The sequence below is a fragment of the Scyliorhinus torazame genome, chromosome 5 (genome assembly GCF_047496885.1).
Source record: "Scyliorhinus torazame isolate Kashiwa2021f chromosome 5, sScyTor2.1, whole genome shotgun sequence".
In the NCBI taxonomy this organism is placed as follows: Eukaryota; Metazoa; Chordata; class Chondrichthyes; order Carcharhiniformes; family Scyliorhinidae; genus Scyliorhinus; species Scyliorhinus torazame.
In genome coordinates this window covers 217,591,851-217,618,868 of record NC_092711.1, presented here as the reverse complement: position 1 = coordinate 217,618,868, position 27,018 = coordinate 217,591,851, and the positions used below count along the sequence as shown (strand labels likewise).

The following is a 27,018-nucleotide window of genomic DNA, read 5'->3' as shown; positions in this document are numbered from 1 at the left end:
TGGCCCTGCTAAATTTCCCCTTGGTGTCCAAAGATGTGTAGGTTAGGTTAAGGGATTATTATGTTTGGGCGGGAGAGTGGTATTAGGTGGTGTGCTCTTTCAGAGGGTCGGAGCAGACTGAATAGGCCCAATGGCCACCTCCTGCACTCTAGATCTTCTAAGAAAAGGCACATTTATTTCTAAGCCTGGTGCAATGATGAAGCAGATGTGCAAATGCATCATTTTGTCACTTTTTTGTGATGTTAATGATTGACGCTCTTCTTGGTCCATCCCTTAATCATTTCAAAATTGTTCTTTGGAAGACAATGGGGGAGAAATTCACTTTGGGCGGCAGCTCAAGGCAGGAGTTAACGAATCAGAGGTCTGTTTCATAATCCATTGACATTGATTCAAAATAAGATTGGGCAGGTACCAACCGGAAAATCCTGCCCATGGTCTGCACTATAGCTAATGACTGAACCAAACTCGTCCAAACCATGCACAACGGATATACAAGGCAACACTACCAGAGTGGCAATAATGGTGTCCTCATTGACATTTATTATGATCAGCCCCTGGGCGAGGTCCCCAAATTTGTCACCCTCTCTCAGCTCTGTGAGAACTATCTTGGCATGAGCCCTCATTTGTCAAATTCTGGATGGGATACCCCTAAATTGTTCTGCCCCATGGTGAGTGATGAACTCCCTTTACTTTATTCAACCACCCTTGCCTGGTTGCAACAAGACAACTTCAAAAGGAAGTTCCTTCCTTAATAAACAACTTTTTCTCAGTCCCAATGTATTGTGTTTTAAAAAGTACCAATTTAATAAGGCTTTCTTGCGTTGCAGAAAGCGTGAGTTTATCAGCTGCTAAACGTGAGGAAAATAGTAAGAAAAGCACATGTATTCCCACAGATTAGAAATGGGAAGGGACTACAAAAATAGGTTTAAAAAAAAGAGATATACAAAAAAGTTTTTGATTTGTCCATGAGGAGTAGATGGTGGAACGTTCCAGCCGTTTAAGGTTTGTGATTCTAATAGCACTGATATCTGCAGTTGAATAGTAGGTTCTGGGATTCCAGGGTTTAGCTCAGCGGTTCTGGCTCCTTTTCAGCTGTGGTTTTGCTGAATTTGCTTGCTTTCAGCAATCAGATAGACAGCAAGACTTGTATTTTTACCTGCCCGAGCAGGGGTGACTTTTGCTTATGTGCCACACATTTTGACATACCAGTACTAGACCACCCTGACCAAGTTTGTAGCTGCTTTTAATCCCAATCTCCTGTGTAATCCTGAAAAAAGGGGAGAACCCACAACCAATTCTGAGACATAATTTGCAGGATGTGATTCCTAATGACATGGTCAACAGCTTCCATTATCTCCACAGGAGATTACAGTTGGTTACTGCATGGCTTTTTGCCTTCCTGTCATAATCCATTCAGTGATAATCCATTATCTCTCAGGATTTAGTATCAATTGCACAGGAACCTCTCAGACAGTCACTGAATTTACATTCCCAGAATTTACATATTTAGCCATCCTTGATTTGCATATCCATTCAAAGTTTAATATGTCCGTTCTTAATTCAAGGATTTGCTTCATGATTGTGATACATTTGTAAAGCTAGATGTAGACAATTCAATTGAGAAGATCACTAAATGTTCTTGGAACTATTTAATTGCCTGCTGCACCACAAAATGAAACTTCTTGCTCTTAGAATGTGCTGGTGATAACATCCACCATTGACAATTTTGCCTTCAGCTATCTCGGCCAAAGCTCTGGATGTTGTTTCCAAAACCTCGTCCTCCCCTCTTAAGACAGGGCCTACAATGATCTCTTCGTCAAGATGCAAATTGGTCACCTATCCTAATATCTCCTGATGTATTGTGTGCCAGATTTTCTCTCACTACTGTCCGATCAAGGTTTCACTATGTTACAGGGCCTATTTAGATTGGAGAAGTTTGGCCTCAGAGAAACAAAGATAGAGGGCGCAATTTGGGTGCATTAGAGGGGTGTTTCTTGGTGCCTGCGGCACCGAGAGCCACCCCACAATCAAATGGAACTCTTTTTTTCTGGCCTTGGCGAGGAATGTCCTGCCGAGGCCACACTTACCTTGCTTCCTGCACTAATGAGCTGAGCTTGTCCGCGCAGGAAGAGATCGGGCCACTATTTTTAAAAGTCGCCCTGATCTCTCGTCTCCCGCTCAGCATCCCCACCACGAAATCCGGATACCCCCAATATCCCACCTCACCTGTTAGGGGGTGATCAAGCCCCCCCTCACCCAGCCTCTTAAGGGCAGGGCACCCTCGGGCCCAATCTCTCGTGCTGCCTCAGTGCCCAGTGGCAGTGCCAAGGTGCCAGGCTGGCAATGTCAAGGTCCCTAGGTGGCAGTGGGCTTGTGCTGTTACACCTGGTCCACGTTTGTGTGGACCAATACTAAATGGCGCAATGTGAGGTCTCCCAGGCATGGATGTTAGTTCCTGGCCCCGGCAGTATAGAGCGCAAACACATTTAAGTGAGCCTTACTGCTCACTTTTTAAAACTAATGTAGAGTACCCAATTATTTTTATCCAATTAAGGGGCAATTTAGCGTGGCCAATTCATCTTTGGGTTGTGAGAGTGAAACCCATGCAGACACGGGGGCGGGATTCTCTGATCCTGAGGCTAAGTGTTGACGCCGTCGGAAACGCCATCGCATTTCTCGCCGTCGCGTTGCTCGACGACATCAACACGGCCCCAGGATCAGCAATTCTGGCCCCTGCAGGGGGCCAGCAGAGCGCTGGAGCGGTTCACGCCGCTCCAGCTGCTGATCCGGCCGTGGAATGGGCGCCGGGGGGGGGGATGCGCGCATGCGCAGTTGGTCCGACCTGAACCCGCGCATGCGCAATCCCACCGGCACGATTTCCGCGCATGCGCGGCTTCTCCCTTGCCCGCGCCAAGCCCCGACCCAACATGGCGCAGGAGTACAGGCACTGGCGCGGAAGAAAGGAGGTCGGGAGACAGAGAGGCCGGCCCGCAGACTAGGCCACATCTGAGGCCCCCCCCGGGTCGGCGCCCCCCCCCCCCCCAACAGGCCACCCCCGGACCCTTCAACGCCGAGGTCCCGCCGGCCCAGAGCATGTTAGAACGGCGCCGGTGGGACTCGGTTTTTTTTTTTACGGCTGCTCAGCAGGTTCAATCGTGGCTTTCAATAGGACATTAGCGAATTATCTGAATAGGAAAAATGAGCTGTACAATTGCAGGAAATAGGCAGTGGTGTGTGACTAGCTTGCTTGGGTACGAAGGGCCGCATGGCTTCTTTCAATAAGCAGCGCTCCTGCTGAAAGGCTTGCTGAGATTGCTGCATCCCTCAGCTATTTATTGCATTTGCTTCACACATTCCAAGTTTCAGTTTCGATGCTGCTCCCCGCAGCTAATTTGAATGTTATAACCTTATTTCCTCCCTATTTAATTTTTCCATCAAGTTAAAATAAAAGGCCGCAGTGCAATTAGGTATTAAAAATATATAATTGAAATGGACTTTGATGCCTTGCTAGCTGATTTAGATAAAAGGATTGGAACGTAGCCCTGGATTTAAAAATAGTGCTGCCCGTATCCTTCAGACAATTATTGAGGCACCTCATTAACTTTGGCCTACTGGGGGCCTGAAAAGATTAACAAATGGATAAGACACTCTCCGAACTCAGTGTATTCAGGGATCGGCAACAAATGCTGGCCCAGCCAGTAGTGCCTACATTCCATGAAAGACTAAAAAAATGTTGTACCTAAGAAATATTGCTCTCTTTCCCACATAATTTTGGTCTCCTCTTTGTGAACTTAATTTTGCATTTGTGAAGAAAGTTTGCAACACATCCTTTCATAATGGACAAGATTTTAAGGTACACTTTAAAGCACTTGGGATGTTGTCTTTGCTGGCAAGACCAGCATTCACTGATTATGCATTCTGCTAACAGGTTGTGACGACTAGCTGAGAGTTTGATGATGCAATGTAGATAATTACGTTTTGTTTCTTAATGACTTGAGCTGTGAAAGATTATTGGTTGACAATGCGAGGGAGACTGACCATTTTAATAGCTTTCCAATTTGTTCTTGCAATGACTCAAAGAGGAATGTGTCCCATTCAATTTACTTCTAATAGTGTAAATTTCAGGGTTCTATCACGAACATCAGGAAAAATTTAGTTATCGACTTGGCAGGCTACCATGCAGTCCTACATCATTTAATCTATTCCACTTTGCGTGAGTGAAATGTAGGTCTTGATCTCTATCTGCCCAGGCATACTAATCTTTTCACCTCAACAGCTTAATTAAAATCTGTGATAAAGCCAGGGGAGTCCAACGAGCTTCTTAAAAGTCCTTTATTTCAGCAACCGCATCATACATACACAGGGCCCGGTTCCCTTTCGCCGGGTCCTCATTCCTTTTTAGCTGGCTCTACAGCTGCCTGACTTTTATGCTAGTGCTAGGTTAACTCAGTCCAATTGAACACAGGGAACAATCATCCCCAGGTGGATGAGTCCTGTGCAGGTTATTACAAAATCATTTTAGGAATTTTAAACAAACTTGACAGAAGACTTTCTTAAATCAAGCTATCATTGGCTTTTGATCATCAATAGATACAGAGCCACATCATGCTGATCACATCGCTGAAGCATGAAAAGCAATGGGTTACCTCGCTAACTGGCAACAAAAACCTTGCCTTCTAGTCCAGTACGAGGGGCTTACATGATTCACAACGCGACTGTTCATGGTACGAGCTCACAAAAATACCCACTCCAATTGCACCCATGAATGGCCTCATACCGGCTTTATTGACACATCTGTGGAAAATGCACAGGATCCCACAGAGATGTGCAACATCATTGGGACTTTCTGATTCTGTGATTCTTGTTGGTAGGACTTGTAAACTGAATACTCAGCTGGAAATCATATATGGAATTGCAACTCGCAATATATTGTACAATGGGCAACATTTTCAGTTTTTTAAAATCGTTTTCATAGAATCTACAGTGCAGAAGGAGGCTATTGGGCAGCACGGTAGCATTGTGGATAACACAGTTGCTTCACAGCTCCAGGGTCACAGGTTCGATTCCGGCTTGAGTCACTCTCTGCACGGAGTCTGCACATCCTCCCCGTGTGTGCGTGGGTTTCCTCCGGGTGCTCCGGTTTCCTCCCACAGTCCAAAGATGTGCAGGTTAGGTGGATTGACCATGATAAATTGCCCTTGGTGTCCAAAATTGCCCTTAGTGTTGGGTGGGGTTAGTGGGTTATGGGGATAGGGTGGAGGTGTTGACCTTGGGTGGGGTGCTCTTTCCAAGAGCTGGTGCCGACTCAATGGGCCGAATGGCCTCCTTCTGCACTGTAAATTCTATGATAAATTCTATTCGGCCCATCGAGTCTGCACCGGCCCTTACAAAGAGCATCCTACTCAAGCCCATGTATCTACTCTATCCCCGTAACCCAGTAACCCCCTATTAACGTTTTTTTGGGGGACACTAAGGGCAATTTGGCATGGCCAATCTACCTAACCCGCACATCTTTGGAGGTGGGAGGAAACCGGAGCAGCCGGAGGAAACCCACGCAGACACGGGGAGAACGTGCAGACTCCGCACAGACAGTGACCCAAGCCGCAAAGCAAACCTGGGACCCTGGAGCTGTGAAGCAACTGTGCGAGCCACAATACTACCGTGCTGCCCTGCGATGTTACCGTGCTACCCTGCTATGCTACCGTGCTACCCTGCTATGCTACCATGCTACCCTGCTATGCTACCGTGCTACCCTGCTATGCTACCGTGCGGCCTGTTTTGGACAGGAAAAGTGGCGAATAACCTGCTGGCTTCACTGACGGCTTTACCTGCCAGATTTTTCAAACAAGTAGTTGAACAAAACACTGGGGGTAGGTGTGGCGCTGGCAGAGCGGTCTCTTCCAGCAAATTCCGCTTTCAAGAGTGTGCCGGATCTCACACAAATAAAATAAAGAGAGAAGCCCCCCCCCCATGCACAGAGGGACCCCCCCCATGCACACGCACATGGGTAACCACTACCCAAAAGACACAGGGAACACATAACCACCCCCACGGACCTCCCCAAATGAAGTAATTCCCCGGCACTGTCACCCCTTGGCATTGATGCCTGGCACCGATCGTCTAGTGGCACAGGGCAGTTCTGGAGGCAGTCTAGGGCGGTGTCAGGGTACTACCCGGAGATGCCCCCTCCGCCCTGGGGGCTTATTTAACTTTGCGGCGCCGACTAGTTCTCTTCGCCAAGTCCCAAGTACAAATGTGGGTGGTGGATGAAGCCTGCGAATAATATTCAAATGTATTTAAATATGGACACATACTCCTAAAGAATACACAATTGATTAACAACATCTAAACTACACTCATCTGCAGCTAATCTCACGACTGGTTTAAACTATGATCTGCACTCACTTACACTATCTGTACCTCTGACTCTCACGAGCAAACTCCTGCACACACTCTCCCACAAGGCCTTATATAGTTGTGGCTCCCTGTAGTGGCTACTCGCGACAGTTCATTAACCCTTGCAGTTCTGACAGTTATGATAATAACACACTGGCCAAAACAACCAGAGGGGTGGGGGGGGGCATAAAATTCCAGTTGATACCTATAACCTATAATCTATAATATCTATTGGGCAGCACGGTAGCATTGTGGTTAGCACTATAGCTTCACAACACCAGGGTCCCAGGTTCGATTCCCAGCTTGGGTCACTGCCTGTTCTCCCCGTGTCTGCGTGGTGTTATGGGCCAGGGTTTACTTTAGAGAATCCCAAAGTGTATCATGGAGTTCACCTGACCCACAACTTTTAATAGATTGTGGTGTGGGGGAGCACACGGCCCACTGTCCAGGTGTGGTACAGCAGAAATGGAAAAGTATTTTTTAAAGCAAAACAATGTTTATTCTATGAACTCAAGTTAACCTTTTTAAAACATAACAGTGAACATCTTAGCAACCATCAATTCAAATACAACCCCAAAGAATACAACACTGAGCAATCCTTAATACCTTCCCAAACAACATCCAGAAGACAAAAGAAACACCTTGTAACAGAAGCACAATAGGTTTTATTCACTACTGAGAACATTTATAATTCTGAATTCACCAAATGAGCAAGAGATAGTCTTTTCATGGCAGAGAGATCAACAGTACAGCTGCTTTGTTTGGCTTCAGCTCCAACATAGAAAACGAAACTAAAACACACCCTTCAGCAAACAGCCTAAAATGAAAGTAAAAAGCTGACAGACAGCCCAGCTCCACCCACACTCTGACATCACTGATAAACACCCATTTCTTAAAGGTACATTTCTTAAACAACCATTTCTTAAATGTACCCCCACATGACAGTGGGTTTCCTCCGGGTGCTCCAGTTTCCTCCCACAAGTCCAGAAAGACGTGCTGTTAGGTAATTTAGACATTCTGAATTCTCCCTCAGTGTACCCGAACAGGCGCCGGAATGTGGCGACCAGGGACTTTTGATAGTAACTTCATTGCAGTGTTAATGTAAGCCTCTTGTGACAATAAAGATTATTATTATAACCAGCATCATTCTAAGAAGAAAACGAAGCATACATTACAGGTATGTGTTGGGTTTTGTTTCAGTCTGTGATTCTAACTGCTATGTTAAACGAAAACTGGAGTGAGGGGAATAAGTTTGGAACACAGCAATTCCTAGATGAGCAAATGGTCTATTTAGTTCACCTTAGTCTCATGGTACAATGATAATGGAGCACTTGATTAATTGTAGCAACCAATCAATATCAATTAGCCCAAGCTCTGGCAAGAGAACAAAAGTGTTTGGGCGTATGTTTTGAAATAAAATTAAAACAGCAGAGATAAATTTGGTAAGTTTTACAATATTTCACAAATCGCAACATTTAAAGTTTGTTTGGGCTGGAAATTGACTCACCAACATTGACTAACACATGCTGCATTCACATGATCTCACTCTGGCTACTATTTCAATGGCGTGATCATGCAAGTACACTAAAAGGGGCCATTCACTGATCTCGGAGTCATGTGTCAGAGAACATTGGTCATAGATTTAGCAACAGAGAGTTGGAGGCCCACCTCTAACCTGCAATCCCTATGAGTGAAGCTCTGTGCTGGGAGTGTCTTGGTGAATTTACCATCGAGTGGTCATTAGTCGATATTGTCAACAGTAATTTACAGCTTCTGTTATGTTAAGTCAGTACTTAACATATGTTAAGTCAGTGGTGTGTTGATGTTTCTTTCAGTACAGTCTTTGAATGTGTTAATTCTTCTCCACTGAATTTGTCTTCAAAAGGATTACTATATACAGGATAATCAGTAATAACATTTCTTAATCTTTTCATGATTTTTTTTGTTGCAGGTTTTATACAAACTCTTTAAGACTTTCTGCATCATGCCCTCAGTTGGAGTTTCAGATATTTTGGTTGGAATTATTAAGTTCTTTCTCGTGGGGTTCGGAGGTTTACTGGTTGGCATTGCTTATGGAATCATCGCAGCTCTCACTACTCGCTTCACAGAGAATATCCGTGTGATTGAACCTCTCTTCGTATTCCTGTACAGTTATTTGTCATATCTGACCGCTGAAATGTTCCATTTCTCTGGCATTGTGGCGTAAGTATTGCATCTATTAATGCGTTAATCACTGGGGCTAACAAGCTACCCGTGTGAAGTTTAAAATCTATGACTGTAATGTCATGGACATGCTCTCATTGAAACCTATGTATTGGATTCCTTGACAGAGAATGAACTGCTCATGGCCATAAGTTGTTGATTTTCTCAATAAAGGTTGCATTGCACCTTTAGTAATATCCTCGGCTCTTCAGAAGTGTTTGAGGGGAGATTAGAAAAGGCGGTCAAAACTTTGGTCCAAAAGTGAACCTTCACGAAGTGTTATAAAGGATGAAATGATGGTAGAGAGGAAAGTTGATTTTTGGAAAACAGGACAAAAATGTTCAGGGAATAATTGGAAAGTAATCCAATTGTTGTGTTTCAAACAAAATGAGTGAAGTTGTACTCTGAGTTCCAAATTTAAACTATGGCTTTTAAAATTATACAACCCTATTATATTTCAAATAACGTATATTCCTTTTTTGGAGTGCTTTGTACATATGTGGATTTTGTATTAACACACCAGCTCTGTGAGTGCATTAATGGTTTGAAACTCATTGCATTCTGAATTTCCATGCCCATCACATACATATTTTTCAATACTTTGCTGAGCGGTGCGTTACTGGTTATACTCCAGTACATGGAGTATTAATAGTAAATAAAATGTAATATTCTCCTTTGCTATCATGACTTGCTCATGAATATTAAGACTATTTAACAGGGGTAATTTTGACCCAATACTTTAGGTACGAAAGATCTTCCTTGGTGTCCAGGATTTGATCTTCAGCTGAAACACTTGTTTGGTGCACTGTGTTTTATTTTAGATTTTAAATGTATTTTGTTGTACTTATTTCCATAGACATTTAAGCATCGGCAATTGTAACCTCCACTTCTACACCAGAAAGTATATCAATCAGATACTTGTGGACCCTTTAGTGCATATATTAGTTGACGTGCATTGGGAATATTAATCAGGATCATTAAGAGACTGATCGACAATTAAATTGCCTGGTAGAGGTCATTTCAAATGATATTCGCCTGAGGAAGGAGCAGCGCTCCAAAAGCTAGTGACATCGAAACAAACCTGTTGGACTTTAACCTGGTGTTGTAAGACTTCTTACTGTGCTCACCCCAGTCCAACACCGGCATCTCCACATCATTTCAAATGATAACAGTTGTATCTGTAAAACCTCAGATACTTCGACCAGTACATTAATCAAAAGTTTTACCGAGGTGCCCTTATTTGCAAGATGAACAAAGGACAAAAAAGGTTCACGGTTTTACGCAATTTTATTCACAATTCTCTCACTCAACAAAGTATGACTCAGACTCACTGCGGAGCTTTAGGTTTTGCCAGCACTTAGTGAAGGAGGCTGGCCAGGCTATGATCACTGGATGTGGATGTCTTCGCAGGGCTTCGAAACCCTGGGCCCTGGGCGGGATTCTCCACTCCCACGCCGAAGTGGCCGCGCCGTCGTGAACGCCGTCGAGGTTCACAACGGCGCGGAACGGCCCCGGTCCCGACCGATTCAGGCCCTGACAATGGGCCAGGATCGGGGCCGCGTCATCTACACGCGACAGGCCTTGTCGCCCGCGTAAAAGCGGCGCCGCACAGATGACGCGGCCGGCGCCGCATAACGGGCGTCATCCGCGCATGCGCGGGTTGGCCGGCGCCAACCCGCGCATGCGTGGTTGTTGTCCTCTCTAAATCCGCCCCGCAAGAAGATGGGGGACGGATCTTGCGGGGCCGCGGAAGGAAGGAGGTCCTCCTTCAGAGAGGACAGCCCGACGATCGGTGGGCACCGATCGCGGGCCACCCCACATTCCAGGTGAAGCCCTGTGCAGGATCCCCCCTCGCCCCCCCACAGGTCGCCCCCCCCAGCGTTCACGCACCGCCCACGACTGTAGCGACCAGGTGTGGACGGCGCTGGGGGGAACCCGCCGTTTTAGCCTGGCCGCTCGGCCCATCCGGTCCTCAGAATAGCGGGGGTGCCGGAGAATCGCCATTTTGGGTGTCTCCGGCGATTCTCCGGACTGCGGCCCGCAAAACTCGACCGGGCTGTTCCCGCCGCTTGGGAGAATCGCAGGAGAGCGTCGGACCGGCATCCCCGGAAATTTTGGCGGCCCAGGCGATTCTCCCAACCGGCATGGGAGTGGGGAATCGCGCCCTCTGTCTTCTTGCGATGGTTGTGCCTGGGGGGCTCCCAGGTTATCGCTCAAGGTCAGTTCTGATGTTCTATTCTTTACCGTGAATGGGTAATCACAAAGTCCATGTAACGATAATGGGTTTAAGCGTTGACTTGAGTGCTCTTGCAGACGATTCCAGCCAGGGTCTCATGTGACAGTTTGTGTTCCTGGCCTACGTCCCTTGCCATCTGATCCCGATAACCTTACAGTGACCAGCTGAACAGGAATGAAACAAGTCATTATGAGGATTGTGAGTACAACTTAAACCGATGTTCAGCTTTCCGTGTCCAATTGGTGACTAAGATGCACTGATTGCACCGTGTTAGAAAAAGTTTTTGGGACTTCAGCAGCAACACACTCTCAACATTTCTCCTGGAAATTTATCTCAGAGCTTCACTTAAAGTGAGTCAACATTGTGCAACTCTATCTGATTGAACAGCCGACAGGAGTCACCAAGGGAAAGAAGTGCATTGGTCATCTTGTGAGTGAGGGAGGGGGGAGGGGGAGGGGGGAGGGGGAGGGGGGGCACCCCCGGGGGACCCCCATCCTCTGGATGGGTGGTGGGGGACCCCCATTCTCTGGATGAGCACTGGAGGACGAGGTCAGGTCAGGTATGTTGTGTATTCTTGGTGTTTCCTCACAGGCAGCCTTACAGCTGAATAGGGGTACTTTAAGAGAACGTCATCGGAGTTGACACATCAGCCACTTGCGCGGGCAGCCGAACATCACAGCCTGTTGTGCTAACATCCTCTCAATAAACCTCTACGTTTTGGTTGGACTTCCAAGTCCTGCTGACCCAATTTTGAATCCACCAAAGGGTAGAGCAGCACCAACTGCTGGAGGAGAGACAGCCATGAGGGTGAGGAGGGCCTATTCACCCAAGGCCGCCAGTGAGTACTTCTCTTATATTCACATGACCCAGGATAAATGCATGAAGACCCTGCACTTCACCAAGGAGATCAGTAAAAGCGACCTGTGGCCCCATGGAATGAAGACTCAGATACAATGGAGCAGTCAGAATGCATTGCCTGTGGCAGTCAAGATCACATTCACACTTACTTTTTATGTTACTGGACATTTTCAGGCTATCAAAGGTGATATGATTCATATCTCACAATCTTCTGCACACTTTTACAAAAGGAAGGTCTCTGCAGCTGCACATACAGTGACTATTATTGCCTATTGCCAGAGACAACTAGTGGCAGAGAACTCGAGAATTCAACAAGATTTCAGGATTTCCATGTGGCCATTTGAGCCCCTGATTTAAAACTGGATGAGTTCTGGAACAGACAGGCATTCCATTCCCTCAACCAGCAGTCATTCTTGCCAACCAATGGCAGGAAAATGGCTGCTAGCAGAGGTTGATGGGCTTCTTAGGACAGAACTACCTGTGCCACAGATCTTGAAACTCCACTGCAATCTTCATCAATGACTACGAAGTGACAAGCCATACCATCTGATGTCAATGCTCGCGACTCTTGAGGAAGTCACAGGCTCCCAAAACTAGACGGATTTTCCCATTCGAGTCGTGAGCCCACCACAGACCGATTTCCGGGTTATGAACCAGGAAGTGTGGAGGCCAATTAAGAAGCTGCCTCCAACAGCCCTGTCCAATTTGGGACAGCAGGCAGCCTGAGGAATTTGTGGCACATTGTGCATGAGTAGGTCCTTCCATAGTGAAAGATGGTGGGGATTTTGGGCGTAGTGGAACAGTTTGATGAGAATACGTTGAACTAGCCTGAAGTTGCCATCGTGAAGACTACATCAGTGGAGAAATGAATTGAGAGATTGGGTGAAATCTTCTGAAGATTGGATACCCTGTAAAACTCATGAGCGATGATGGGTCGCAATTCATTTTGCAAGATTTTGTACACTACTTGAAGAAGAACAGAATTCAACATATCCGAGCGATGGAACTGTTTTTCAGAGAGATTCAACTGTTTTGTTCAAGCAAACAAAATAGCAGCAGATATAAAAGCCCCAACTTTTTTGAGCATAATGGGAGGGGGGTAAATATTTAACCTCCTGAGGATTTTGGTACAGCTGGAAAAGCTATGCACGAAAACCTACGATGAAATATTGCAGGACCACTATTCACTATTGACAAACGCAACCAAGAAGAAAGGGAGGCCAATGGACAGCACTGCTGCCTCACAGCACCAGAGAACCTGGGTTCATTTCCAGCCTTGGGTCACTCTCTGTGTGGAGTTTGCACATTCTCCATGTATCTGCGTGGGTTTCCTTAGGGTGCTCCGGTTTCCTCCCACGGCCCAAATATCTGCAGGTTAGGTGTTTTGGCCATGCTAAATTGCCTCTTAGTGTCCAAACATTGTTGAAGAAAGACTTCAGGATCAAACCCTGAGCCATATTCCATTTGAAGCCTTGAATTATCTGTATAGGCAGGTTGCCACATCTGGGGAATGAGAGTCATCATTCCACCACTACTAAGAAAATATGTATTAAATCAATGACACAAACACCAATGCGACATTGTAAGGATGAAGAAGATAGCCAGGAACTATTTTTGGTGGCTGGAATTAGTTATCAAAATCAAGGAAAAGGCAGAAATGTGTTCGTCTTGAGAAAAAGTGCAGGACCTGCCACCATTAGCCTCATTACACCCGTTGAAATTGTCAGATGAGGCCTGGTGACGAGGAACATGCTGATTTCCCATTACCGTTTTGGAAGGCACATGTTTCTTACTCTCATCAATGCTACCTTGAAATAGCCTGAAGTGGCCATCATGAAGACTACATCAGTGGAGAAATGAATTGAGAGATTGGGTGAAATCTCCTGAAGATTGGACACCCTGTAAAACGCATGGGCGATGATGGGCCGCAATTCATTTTGCAAGGTTTTGTACACTACTTCAAGGAAAACAGAATATCCGATCTGCTCCTTATCAACCTGCCATAAATGGGCTGTCAGAACATTTTGTACAGACGATGAAACATTCATTGAAGGTAACTAGCGAACAAGATTGATTGTCTGAACGCTTAAGCCAATTCCTGCTGACGTACAAAAATACTGTGCATTCACAAACCCAAGTTTCTCCAGCATTGTTAATGGTTAGACGTCAACTACGCACAGTATTCCATTTGATAAAACTACCCAAGACAAAATAAATTGTCGAGAAAAAGCAGCAGGATCAGGTCAAATGACGGGAGAATAAGGTGAAACATTGAGATTTTCACCAGGATCAAGAAGTTCTGGCAAGGAACTATGCCACCAGTGTAAAGAGGATCCCTGCCACCATTTTAGTCCAGACAGGACCAGTCTCCTACACCATACAAACCCAAGATGATATAATATGGAGGAGGCAAGAACCAATCTGCCAGAGACAGAACCGACAGAGTCCAAATCAAACTTTGCCAAGAGATGACCTAGACCTTCCCGAGAACCTGACACTAATTGATCTATTTGGGGAAAGCAGTATCTCAGTTGTGAACCAGATGCCGAGTTAACCTCAGAACATTTGTGACGACTCCAGTTAAGACGATCACTGATGACGTCGAGACCAAGTCAAAGCACTAAAAGGCAGACGCCTGAGGTTCACCAAAACCACACAGAGAATGATGGCCTCCGAAGTGACTGTTGTTATTGATTGATTGTTAATGTTATATTGTTTATTGTGTCAGGGACCTTTGATTTAAAGGGGGAGGAAAAGGAGGGTGAGATTTTGCATTTGAGAGACTAAGGACGCAATTCTCTGGAAAACTTTCCAAGTGTAGTTTGCGAGCGGCTATTGCCGCAAGATTCCCGTCGCTCGGCTCAGCGAGTGCAATTCAATATTAATTGGTCCACTTAAGGAGGCCTCATGGGCTTCTCATCACAAATAACGCCTCGCCAGCCGATTCACCGGGATCGCGCTTGACTGCCGCCACACCCCCCCTCCCCTCCGCTAACAAGGTCGAGCAGCACTTGCCCAACCAGCTCGCAATAATGTCGCTGAGGAGACCGGCCCCAAGATTCGGAGCACTTACCTGGGGAGGCTCCTGGACTTGGTAGAGGCCAGGAGGGATGTCCTCTCCCCCAAGGGTCCCGGATGGGTGAGCCACAAGGCAACCAGTGATGCCTGGGATGAGGTGGCAGCAGCCGTTAGTTCCAACAGTATGAACAAGAGGACTGGCCAGCAATGCAGGAAGAAGATCAATGACCTACACTGGGCAGCACGAGCGAGTAGACACTAACCCCAGCGCCACCCCCCAACTCTCCAAGTGAACCCCAGCCCTCCCTCCCCTTGCCCCCCAACACTGCCTTCACACCCCCACTTCCACCACTGCACCACGCGTATGGCTAACAATGCTCTCTCTGTGTCTCTGAATGAAAAGCTCTCCCACAATCGACAGGAGAGGGCCCAGACTGGCGGAGGGGTGTCAGACATAAGAATCCTCAACTCCTTCGAGGAGCGGGCCCTGGAGGCGACCAGGGTGGCCGAGGACAGATCGGTCATCCAGAGTCCGAGAGGCTACGGGCTCATGAGATGGCGCCGGCAGTGAGTGGCACCGAGGCCAACACTGCAAGGGTGGTGACCGACCGCAGTGGAGAGCCTGGTGCACAATGTCTGCACCATGAGTGAAGGTGTCCAAGGCGTCGCGCAGTCACTGGTGGCCATGGCTGAGGGTCTTGGCAGAATGTCTGATTCGCTGGAGGAGGCTAACCTTGATGAGGTTCTGCGGGACATGTCCCGCTCTCAGATGGGAATGGACCAAGTCACTGCGGAGCTTGTCCCAGTCGCAGTTGGGCATTGCTGAGGCACTGCAGATCATGTCACAGTCACTGAGGAGCATCGTTGATGGCGTCAACACCATGGTGCGGACCGTGGGGAACCGCCAGGACTGGCAGAGCCAGACGATGCAGAGGCAGCCGGGCCTCAAAGCTGCCCTCTGCCCCAAGGTGAACCCCAGGGCCCTATGGACACCGATCGGGAGGAGGGAATGCGAGGTGCAAGAATGGACCCGTCCTATGGACTGGCGACGGTGGCCACCCGCTCCCCCGGTGTCCACCCCTCTGACAAAACCGCATCTCGCAGGCAGCACACAGACCAGGGCGGCACGGCTGTGCACGTGCTGCCGACACGTGAGCTGGCGCCCGCTGGCCCGAGAGTCCCAGGGGACGCCCGCCAGGGACATCGAGTGCCAAGGGACGAGGTAAGCAGCTGGCTGCCTCCACCTCTGATGTGAATCCTGGGGAAACACCAAGGCATAGTGGTAGAGCTAGGAGGGCCAAGCACATCGAGGATCACTGAGGGCACCGGGGTGGGCTGTACTCTCAGAAATGTGGTATTGTACAGCGCATTAAACAACCTTTTGTACAACCAGTATGATGCCTCTGTCACTTTACATAGAACATAGAACGATACAGCGCAGTTTCTTTCGCAATGCAGGCTGACCCCCCGTACCTCTTGGCACCCCCCCCCCCCCCCCCCCGCCCCCCCGGTGCTCACCGTGCCTCTGGCCATGGAAATGTCCCTGGATTGTGGCCCACCCCTACGGAGGGACCCCCAACCCCGCCGAGCACTGGGATGTCAAGACCAGCACACCTGTGAGCAAAGATTGCTACTCTCTTCCTCGGCTCCCCACGGAAACCCTTCCGCAGGTTCACGTTTTTCGAAAGGAGTACTAATTGGCGTCAGCGTCAGCACTCGCTGGGGAGGCCGCTGAATGACGGGAGGCTGTTGGATACAGGGTTGCTCTCTATGGAAATGGGGCTTAAGATGTGATAATTGGTTTCTCGCCACAATCCAGCGAGATCCCAATTCCGCCGACAGGAGTGGGCCGGTTGCAACGCAAACTGCTTGCCGCCCAGCACGGATCTCATTTTTGGCCTCTCTCGTTGTTCACCGGCCTGGTTACCCGTGAGCATGAGTGTAACTAGGCCGGAAGATCGCGCCCTATATGTGAGATCCTGCATCCTGCCTGATGCACCACCAATTACACACGAGGCAAGTTGTAGAAAAAAAAGTAATGGTTTTAATACTCTAAGATGTAGCCTGTCTGATTCTGAACCCAGACTGGAGACAGGGCTACAGATCAGTCAGCTATATACACCACCCAGTGGGGCGGAGCCATGGAAGAACAACAATATATAACACAGTGAGTAACAATGGAACAAACAGTAACAGAGAATATATACAGCGCTGTAAGTAACAGTGGAACAACAGTGGAACTACAATAACAGTGGTTCAGCACACTGCCGCACACGGTTTTCTGGTGTGGCACGCCCCGCCCGGCAGCCGACCAATTGGATTTCCCATTGTGGGCACCCCCACGGCGTCGGGAAATCAGCGGCATGAGTGCGCTGGCGGCGGAATCGATCCAGCCTGTTGTTCTCCCGCAGGAGGGGAATTGCAACCGATTTACAAACTCTTGAGACTGCAAATCAGGAAGCAATTGTACCCTTGCCGCGCAAATTTATGCGTGGCGAAGAACATGAGCGATTCCCGAGGGAATCCTAGAATCAGGCCGCCATTTTGAGCGGGCGGCCCGGTAGTGAAGTCCTGCGGCCTGCAACCTCCCCTCCACCACACCACAAAGCAACCCCCCCACCCTGGATTGCCTGGGTGCCCCCTTCCCCCAAATACAGGTGTGAAACGACCTACCTTCAGGGATCCCCTTTATAGCGAGACCCCCCAGGACCCCTTAATATGGATACCTCCCCCAGGACCCCTTAATAGGGAGATCTCTCCCGGGACCCCCCTTTAGAGAGAGAGAGACCCCCCCCCTCACCAGGGACCACCTTAATAGGAGACCCCCGCCGGGACCCCTTAGTAGGGAGACCCCCAGGGATCCCTTTAAGAGGGAGACCCTGACCAGGGACCCCATTAATAGGGGGACCCTGACCAGGGACCCCATTAATAGGGGGACCCCCTGAGAACCACCCCAACTAAAGGACTTCCCCACAGAGATCTCTAACTAAAGGAACCCCCACCACAGAGATACCCGAACTAAAGGGACCCCCCACAGGGACCCCTGCATTTTGGGAGCCTTGCGAATTTCCCGCTCCCACCGCTGATCCTCCCTCGCTATAGATGAACTTTGTGATTGATTTAAGGAAGCAATAGTATTTGAACTAACTTTATCCACCTGTTTGTTATATTGTATAATATTCAACTGCACTAACGGGGAAAGTGTCTGATATTTGAGAACTTGAAAGGTATTTTGTTGTCGGATTAAAAATACAATACAGTCAACTCACAATATTGAGTTTAGGGGTGGGCTATCAATTTATGGCAGCGGGATTCCTCGCTCTGATTGTCTCCGCCACACCCACCAGTGACATAAAGCGAATCCAGACGTTCAGCATCGGGATTCCCATTTGAATATCTATTGGGGAGAAAGCAGGATTAGGCTATTGAGTTGGATGATCAGCCATGATCGTGATGAATGGCGGAGCAGGCTCGAAGGGCCAAAAGGCCTCCTCCTGCTCCTATCTTCTATGTGTCTATGAATAACTAAGTATTCCTCTTCTTCCATCTGAGCAGAATTCTCGAACACGATTGCTGGCAGAGACAGTTGGCTCTCTCGTTACGTTCACACTGTGGCGCGCACAGCAAATCAGGATAGCTTCTGAGTTGAGGACTGCAGGCCACCTCATGACCACTCAAGGCATCTAAACCTCTTTCGGGATGCCAAGGATCTGCCCAATAATAATGCTGGTGATTGGGAGCGTCAGATTGTAGAACATTTTCCCAGCGCCTTTGCAGGCAGCATTGGAAGTGCGGACCACAAAACCAGCGCAAAAAACGTTTACCTGGAATGCTGATGTGTTTCTGCCCAGGGGCTGGATGCCTGTGTGGAGAGCAACCCATCTGGACGGCCGGCTCGTGATGTGGAGCATTGCCAAGAGCGTGGGTTCAATTCCCGTACCGGTTATCCGTGCAGGGCCCGCCTTCTCATCCTTACCCCTCACCTGAGGAGTGGTGACTCTGAGGTTAAATCACCACCAGTCAGCTCGCTCTCAAAAAGGGGAGAGCAGCCTGCGGTCCTCGGGGACTATGGCTTCTTTCATTTAATTGCGCTTACAATACACTGTGAACAGAGAGATTTAGAACAACATTTTGAGTTTTAAAACTCTCTGCATTGAGCAACAAATATTACTGTGGCTACAAATCACGCTGATTGCCCCAGTCATGGGGCTGGTGCGGGATGTGATGAAGTTAGAATCATAGAATCATAGAATCATAGAAGTTTACAGCATGGAAACAGGCCCTTCGGCCCAACCAGTCCATGCCGCCCAGTTTTTACCATTAAGCTAGTCCCAGTTGCCCGCACTTGGCCCATAACCCTCTATACCCATCTTACCCATGTAACTATCTAAATGTTTTTTAAAAGACACAATTGTACCCGCCTGATTCTACTACCTCTGGCAGCCCATTCCAGACACTCGCTACCCTCTGAGTGAAGAAATTGCCCCTCTGGGCCCTTCTGAATCTCTCCCCTCTCACCTTAAACCTATGCCCTCTAGTTTTAGACTCCCCTACCTTTGGGAAAAGATGTTGACTATCTACCTTATCTATGCCCCTCATTATTTTATAGACCTCTATAAGATCACCCCTAAGCCTCCTACGCTCCAGGGAAAAAAGTCCCAGTCTATCCAGCCTCTCCTTATAACTCAAACCATCAAGTCCCGGCAACATCCTAGTAAATCTTTTCTGCACTCTTTCCAGTTTAATAATATCCTTTCTACAATAGGGTGACCAGAACTGCACACAGTATTCCAAGTGTGGCCGTACCAATGTCTTGTACAACTTCAACAAGACGTCCCAACTCCTGTATTCAATGTTCTGACCAATGAAACCAAGCATGCCGAATGCCTTCTTCACCACCCTGTCCACCTGCGACTCCACCTTCAAGGAGCTATGAACCTGTACTCCTAGATCTCTTTGTTCTATAACTCTCCCCAACGCCATACCATTAACTGAGTAGGTCCTGGCCTGATTCGATCTGCCAAAATGCATCACCTCACATTTATCTAAATTAAACTCCATCTGCCATTCGTTGGCCCACTGGCCTAATTGATCAAGATCCCGTTGCAATCCTAGATAACCTTCTTCACTATCCACTGTGCCACCAATCTTGGTGTCATCTGCAAACTTACTAACCATGCCTCCTAAATTCTCATCCAAATCATTAATATAAATCACAAATAACAGTGGACCCAGCACCGATCCCTGAGGCACACCACTGGTCACAGGCCTCCAGTTTGAAAAACAACCCTCTACAACCACCCTCTGCCTTCTGTCGTCCAGCCAATTTTGAATTCAATTGGCAACCTCACCCTGGATCCCGTGAGCTTTAACCTTCTGCAACAACCTACCATGCGGTACCTTGTCAAAGGTTTTGCTAAAGTCCATGTAGACAACGTCTACTGCACTGCCCTCATCTACCTTCTTGGTCACCCCCTCAAAAAACTCAATCAAATTTGTGAGACATGATTTTCCACGCACAAAGCCATGCTGACTGCCCCGAATCAGTCCTTGCCTCTCTAAATGCTTGTAGATCCTGTCTCTCAGAATACCTTCTAGCAACTTACCTACTACAGATGTTAGGCTCACCGGTCTGTAGTTCCCAGGCTTTTCCCTGCTGCCCTTCTTAAACAAGGGCACAACATTCGCCACTCTCCAATCTTCAGGCACCTCACCTGTGGCTGCCGATGATTCAAATATCTCTGTTAGGGGACCCGCAATTTCCTCCCTAGCCTCCCACAGCATCCTGGGATACATTTCATCAGGTCCCGGGGATTTATCTACCTTGATGCGCTTTAAGACTTCCAGCACCTCCTCCTCTGTAATATGCACACTTCTCAAGACATCACTATTTATTTCCCTTAGTTTCCTAACATCCATGCCTTTCTCCACCGTGAATACCGATGAGAAATATTCATTCAGGATCTCACCCAACTCTTGTGGTTCTGCACATAGATGTCCTTGTTGATCCTTAAGAGGCCCTACTCTGTCCCTAGTTACTCTTTTCCCCTTTATGTATCTGTAGAATCTCTTTGGATTCTCCTTTGCATTATTTGCCAAAGCAATTTCATGTCCCCTTTTTGCCCTACTGATTTCCCTCTTACCTCCATTTTGACAATCTCTATACTCTTCAAGGGATCCACTTGATCCCAGTTGCTTATGTACGTCATATGCCTCCTTCTTCTTTTTGACAAGAGTCTCAATATCTCGAGTCATCCAGGGTTCCCTACTTCTACCAGCCTTGCCCTTCACTCTAAAGGGAATGTGCTTACCCTGCACCCTGGTTAACACATTTTTAAAAGCCTCCCATTTACTAGCCGTCCCTTTGCCTGCCAACAGTCTCCCCCAATCTACCTCTGCAAGTTCCTGTCTGATACCATCAAAATTGGCCTTGCCCCAATTAAGAATTTTAACTCTTGGGCCAGACCTATCATTCTCCATAGCTATCTTAAAACTAATGGAGTTATGGTCACTTGTCCCAAAGTGATCCCTCACTAGCACTTCTGTCACTTGCCCTGCCTTATTTCCCAAGACGAGGTCAAGTTTTGCCCCCTCTCTAGTCGGTCCATCCACATACTGAATGAGAAATTCCTCCTGAATACACTCAACAAATTTCCCTCCATCCAAGCCCCTAATGCTATGGCTGTCCCAGTCAATGTTGGGAAAGTTAAAGTCCCCTACTACTACCACCCTATTATTCTTGCAGCTATCTGTAATCTCCTTACATATTTGCTCCTCAATTTCCCGCTGACTATTTTGGGGCCTGTAGTACAGTCCTACCAAGGTGATCTCTCCCTTCTTATTTTTCAGTTCCACCCATATAGACTCAGTGGGCGAACCCTCGGATATATCCCTTCTAAGTACTGCCGTGATGTTCTCCCTGATCAAAAATGCCACTCCCCCTCCTCTCTTACCTCTTGTTCTATCCTTTCTATAGCATCTGTACCCCGGAACATTGAGCTGCCAGTCCTGCCCCTCCCTTAGCCATGTTTCAGTCATAGCTATAATATCCCAGTCCCATGTGCCCGTCCATGCCCTGAGTTCATCCGCTTTGCCCGTCAGGCCCCTTGCATTGAAATAAATGCAGTTTAATGTAGACCTTCCTTGCTCTCTGCCCTGCTTTCTCTGGTCATGCCGTAGCGCACAAAGACTAGATTAGATACAAATAAATTGTAGCGCACAAAGACTCCGTGAGACGAATAGAGTGAAGTCGATGAGGCTTTATTAAGCGTGTCTGTTCCCCCGCAGATCGATAGTAAACTGGCCTGCGGGGGAAGACTCCGGCTTCTTATACTCCGCCTTCAGGGCGGAGCTAGAGGTCAACGGCCAACCAGGACCCGGGATCTGTCAGCCAATGACATTAGGGCTTCCAGTCCCACATGACCCCCAATACATACTACCACACATGCTTTACACACTCTCCCTTCCTGCCTTTTGTTTCTGTCCCCACTAACTTCCTACATCGGTTCCCATCCCCCTGCCACATTAGTTTAAACCCTTCCCAACTGCACTAGCAAACACCCCCCCCCCGAGAACATTGGTTCCGGTCCCACCCAGATGCAGACCGTCCGATTTGTACAGGTCCCACCTCCCCCAGAACCGGTCCCAATGTCCCAGGAATTTGAAACCCTCCCTCTTGCACCATCTCTCAAGCCACGTATTCATCCTAGCTATCCTGTCATTCCTACTCTGACTATCACGTGGCACTGGTAGCAATCCTGAGATTACTACCTTTGAGGTCCTACTTTTTAGTTTAACTCCTAACTCCCTAAATTCAGCTTGTAGGACCTCATCCCGTTTTTTACCTATATCGTTGGTGCCTATATGCACCACGACAGCTGGCTGTTCACCCTCCCCCTCCAGAATGCCCTGCAGCCGCTCTGAGACATCCTTGACCCTTGCACCAGGGAGGCAACATACCAACCTGGATTCTCGTTTGCGTCCACAGAAACGCCTGTCTATTCCCCTTACAATTGAATCCCCTATCACTATAGCTCTGCCACTCTTTTTCCCGCCCTTCTGTGCAGCAGAGCCAGCCACGGTGCCATGAACCTGGTTGCTGCCACCTTCCCCTGGTGAGCCATCTCCCCCAACAGTTTCCAAAACGGTAAATCTGTTTTGGAGGGAGATGACCACAGGGGATCCCTGCACTGCCTTCCTACTCTTCCTCTGTCTGTTGGTCACCCATTCCCTATCTGCCTCAGTAATTTTAATCTGCGGTGTGACCAACTCACTGAATGTGCTACCCACAACTTCCTCAGCATCGCGGATGCTCCAAAGTGAGTCCATCCGCAGCTCCAGAGCCGTCAAGCGGTCTAACAGGAGCTGCAGTTGGACACACTTCTTGCAGATGAAGGAGTCAGGGACACCAGAAGGATCCCTGACTTGCCACATCTCACAAGAGGAGCATGACACTGGTCTGAGCTCTCCTGCCATGACTTAAACCTGAAGTTAAATTTGAACTACACTACACAGCTAAGAGAAAGTCAAAGAGAGAGAAATCACTTACCAGTCACAAGCCAATCTCTCACCTGCTGGCTGTGATGTAATTGCTCCTGAGGCTCCCTCACAGGTCTGCTTCTCTGCACCTCCTTAAGATGAGCACCAAATTTCCTTAACTAGTTAATGAATTTACTTAATTAATTGGATTTTTTTTGGGGGGGGAGGGGGAAACTCAACCCCAAACACCAAACTCCAAACAAAAACACAGCCCTCACTCACCTCTTACCCGAACTCAGCCTTACCCAAACTCAGATACACTCTGTTTGCCTCCAGCACTCTGTTTCTATCGGCACTTCAGCCACACCCTTTGTATCCTTCCTGATTTACAGTCAGCCAATAAGCCTGCTCCCGAAACTGATCTCCCGAAACTAACAGCTGACCTGCAAGGTAAGGAAGTGGTTAAGCAGTACTTACCTAAGTTCAAACCTGAGCAGGGGCCCTGACATGGAATAAAAGTGATTTAATCTCATCAAATCGATTTGAATAAACCTCTGAAAGGCAGATCCGCGAGAGCTATAATTGGAATTCTGAACCATATTTCATGCATTCCCTGTCACTTGGAAAAACAGCAATCAGCATTTAGAAAGAACAATACGATTATAAAAATAGAAGGATGAGGCTAACAATGCTTCACAGCGTCAGTGACATCTTATTTGTTCAGATTTATTATATTATGCAACATCAAACTCACTGACTCATCTTTCTTAACTTAGTTTCCATTCCTATTTTTTTTCATGGACAGACAGTCTGCTGAGCGAGCAACAGATCTGTCGTTTGTTTGCACTAATTGAACTGTATTCTATCCTTCCCGTGTTTTCCATTTCTTGCCTGTTGCCAAATACAGTGCTTTTGGAGAAAAGCTTCAACAGTTTTACTTCACGGTGCAGTCACATTATAAACTTGTCTCACTTGTGTTGGGCGTTATGCCACCTGAAGCACTATTGAGACATCTTTCTTCCAGAAACCCTACTGCACTTCCCACTGGTATGGGCCCTGATGCCAGGTTTGGGCTCCATTTACCACTGAAATCACCTAACCCAGTCCAAAGATGTGCAGGTTAGGTGGATTGGCCATGCTAAAATTGCCCTTAGTATTGGGCGGGGTTACTGGGTTATGGGGATAGGGTGGAGGTGTCGGCTTAGGTAGGGTGCTCTTTCCAAGAGCCGGTGCAGACACGATGGGCCGAATGGCCTCCTTCTGCACTGTAAATTCTATGATTCTATTCCATCACACTCCTGACTTGTGCCTTGTAGATGGTGGACAGGCTTTTGGGAGACAGGAGGTGAGTTGCTCATCACGGGATTCCTAGTCTCTGACCTGCTCTTGTGGCCACAGTATTTATATGGTTAGTCCAGTTCAACTTGTGGTCAATGATGATCCCCAGGAGGTGATGGTGGGTGATTCAGCGATGGCATTGCCACTGAATGTCAAGGGGAGATGGTTAGATCCTCTTTTTTAGGAGATGGTCATTGCCTGGCACTTGTGTGGCACAAATGTTACTTGCCGCCAGTCAGTCCCAGCCTGGATATTATCCAGGTCTTGCTGCATTTGGACATTGGACAACCCCTTCTCAAACTCTTCCTCCCCCAACCCCCTCACAATCACACCTTCTCCCCACCCCCTCAAAAACATTCCCTCCCCTATCCCCCTCACAAAATCTCCCTCCCCAACTCCCTCAGAAACTCTCCCTCACCACAAACCTTTAACACAATCACCCTCCCTGCAAACCCCTCGCAATCTCTCCTTCTTCCAACGACCTCACAAGCCCATCCTCTTGCAACCCCCTCACAACTTTCACCTCCGTCAGCCTGCTTGCAAACATTCCCTCTGCACAACCCCCTCAAAAACAATCCCTTCCTCCCACCCGCAACCTCTTCACAAACACCTTCTCCCCCCAATCACTTACACACTTTCTGTCCGTCTGCAAACCCCTCACAAACTCCCCCTCCGGCTGCAACCCTCTCACAAAACTCTCCCTCCCCCTTAACCCCCTCGCAAACTCTCCCTCCTCAACCCTTCTCTCAGCCCCCTCACAAAATCTTCCTCCTTGCAAACCCCTCACAATCTCTCCCTCCACCAACTACCTCACAAACTCATCCTCCCAGCACCCCTCACAACTCCTTCCACCTCCGCCAACCTGCTTGCAAACTTTCCCTCCGCACGACCCCAAACCCCCCCCCCCCCTCGTAAACCCCTCAAGCATTGTGCCTCCTCACAACTCCCTCACACACTCTCCCTCTGTCTGCAAACTGCGCACAAACTCTCCCTGCTCACAACTGATGTGTTGGGTGCTCTGGATCCGTGGAACACATACAGGCCACCAACACTTAAAATAGTGCAACACTATTTTATTATGTTAGAAACTGTTGAACATACTTTCACTGTGGGTTAACGTGATGTTAGATTAAACTAAAGACCTATGCCTGTCCGAACCAGTCTATGCACTCAGCACATGGTGAAGATCTGTGCTGTAAGCTGTAAGCTCTGTCCTTCGAAGAGGCTGCATCCGGAATGAGCGGGAACTCTGATGCCCCCTGTCTTTATAGTGAGTGTGCTCTAACTGGTGATTGGCTGCAGTGTTGTGTCTTTTGATTGGTCTTGCTGTGTGTCCATCAGTGTGTGTGCGTCTGCACCATGATATACTGGTGTATATTATGACAACAACCTCCTCACAAATTCTCCCTTCCTCCAATCCTCTCAAACTCTTCCTCTATCTGTAAACCCCTCACAAACTTTCCCTCCCCTTAAACCCCTCATAAACACTACCTCTGTCTGCAAACCCCTCACACTCTCTCCCTCCCTGCAACTTCCTCACAAACCCGCCCTCTCCACAACCCCCTCACAAACTCTTCCTCCATCTGTAAACTCCCCACAAACTCTCTCTCCCGCAACTTCCTCATAAACACCCCACCAAAAACCACTGACAGACTTTCTGTCCGTCTGCAAACCCCTCACAAACTCCCCCCACATCTGAAACCCGCTCACAAACTCTCCCTCCCCATTAACTCCCTCATAAACTCTACCTCCCCTTAATTCCCTCACAAACTTTCCCTCCATTTGCAAACTCCTCTGACACTCTCCCCACAAACTCCTCACAAACTCATTCTTCCCACAACCCCGTCACACACTCTCGCTCCATCTGTACCCCTCACAAACACACCGTCCTTGCAACTCCCTCACACACTCACCCTCCATCTGCAAGCCCCTCCAAACTCTCCCTCCATCTGCAAACTCCTCTGATACGCTCTCTCCCCGCAAACTCCACACAAACCCATGGTCCCCACAATCCCCTCACACACTCTCGCTCAATCTGTGCCCCTCACAGACACGTCCTCCCTAACCCTGCAGAACCCCTGATAAACCTATCTTGCAAACCGCTTGCACACTTTTCCTCTGTCTGCAAAACCCTTTAACTCGCACCCCCTCGTAACCCCCTCACAAGTTGACTCTCCCTCGAAAACACTCTCCCTCCCTTGCAATCCCCTTACAAACTCATCCTCCCCTGCAACAACTCGCAACATATCCCTAACCCTCAGCCCCCTCACAAATATTCCCTTCCTGCAACCCCCTCAAAAACACTTCCTCCCCAATCCCTCACAAACCTCTCTCCCTGCAAACCCCTCAAACTCTCCCCCTCCACAAACCCCTCACAAACTCTCCCTCTCCGCAAACCCCTTACAAACTCTCCCTCCCCGCAAAACCCTCACAAAGCTCCCTCTCCGCAAACCCCTCACAAACTATCCCTCCCCACAAACCCCTCACAAACT

General features: G+C 48.1%; 1 protein-coding gene across 1 annotated transcript in view; it reads left to right on the top strand.

Annotated features, from left to right (window-relative positions):
- LOC140420946 (sodium/hydrogen exchanger 2-like) overlaps positions 1-27,018 on the top strand; it is a 230,708-nt gene that overhangs the window by 62,134 nt on the left and 141,556 nt on the right. Inside the window, exon 3 of the mRNA XM_072505131.1 lies at positions 8,348-8,598. Within this exon, the coding sequence (XP_072361232.1) occupies positions 8,348-8,598 (251 nt within the window). The remainder of the gene's footprint in view (positions 1-8,347; positions 8,599-27,018) is intronic.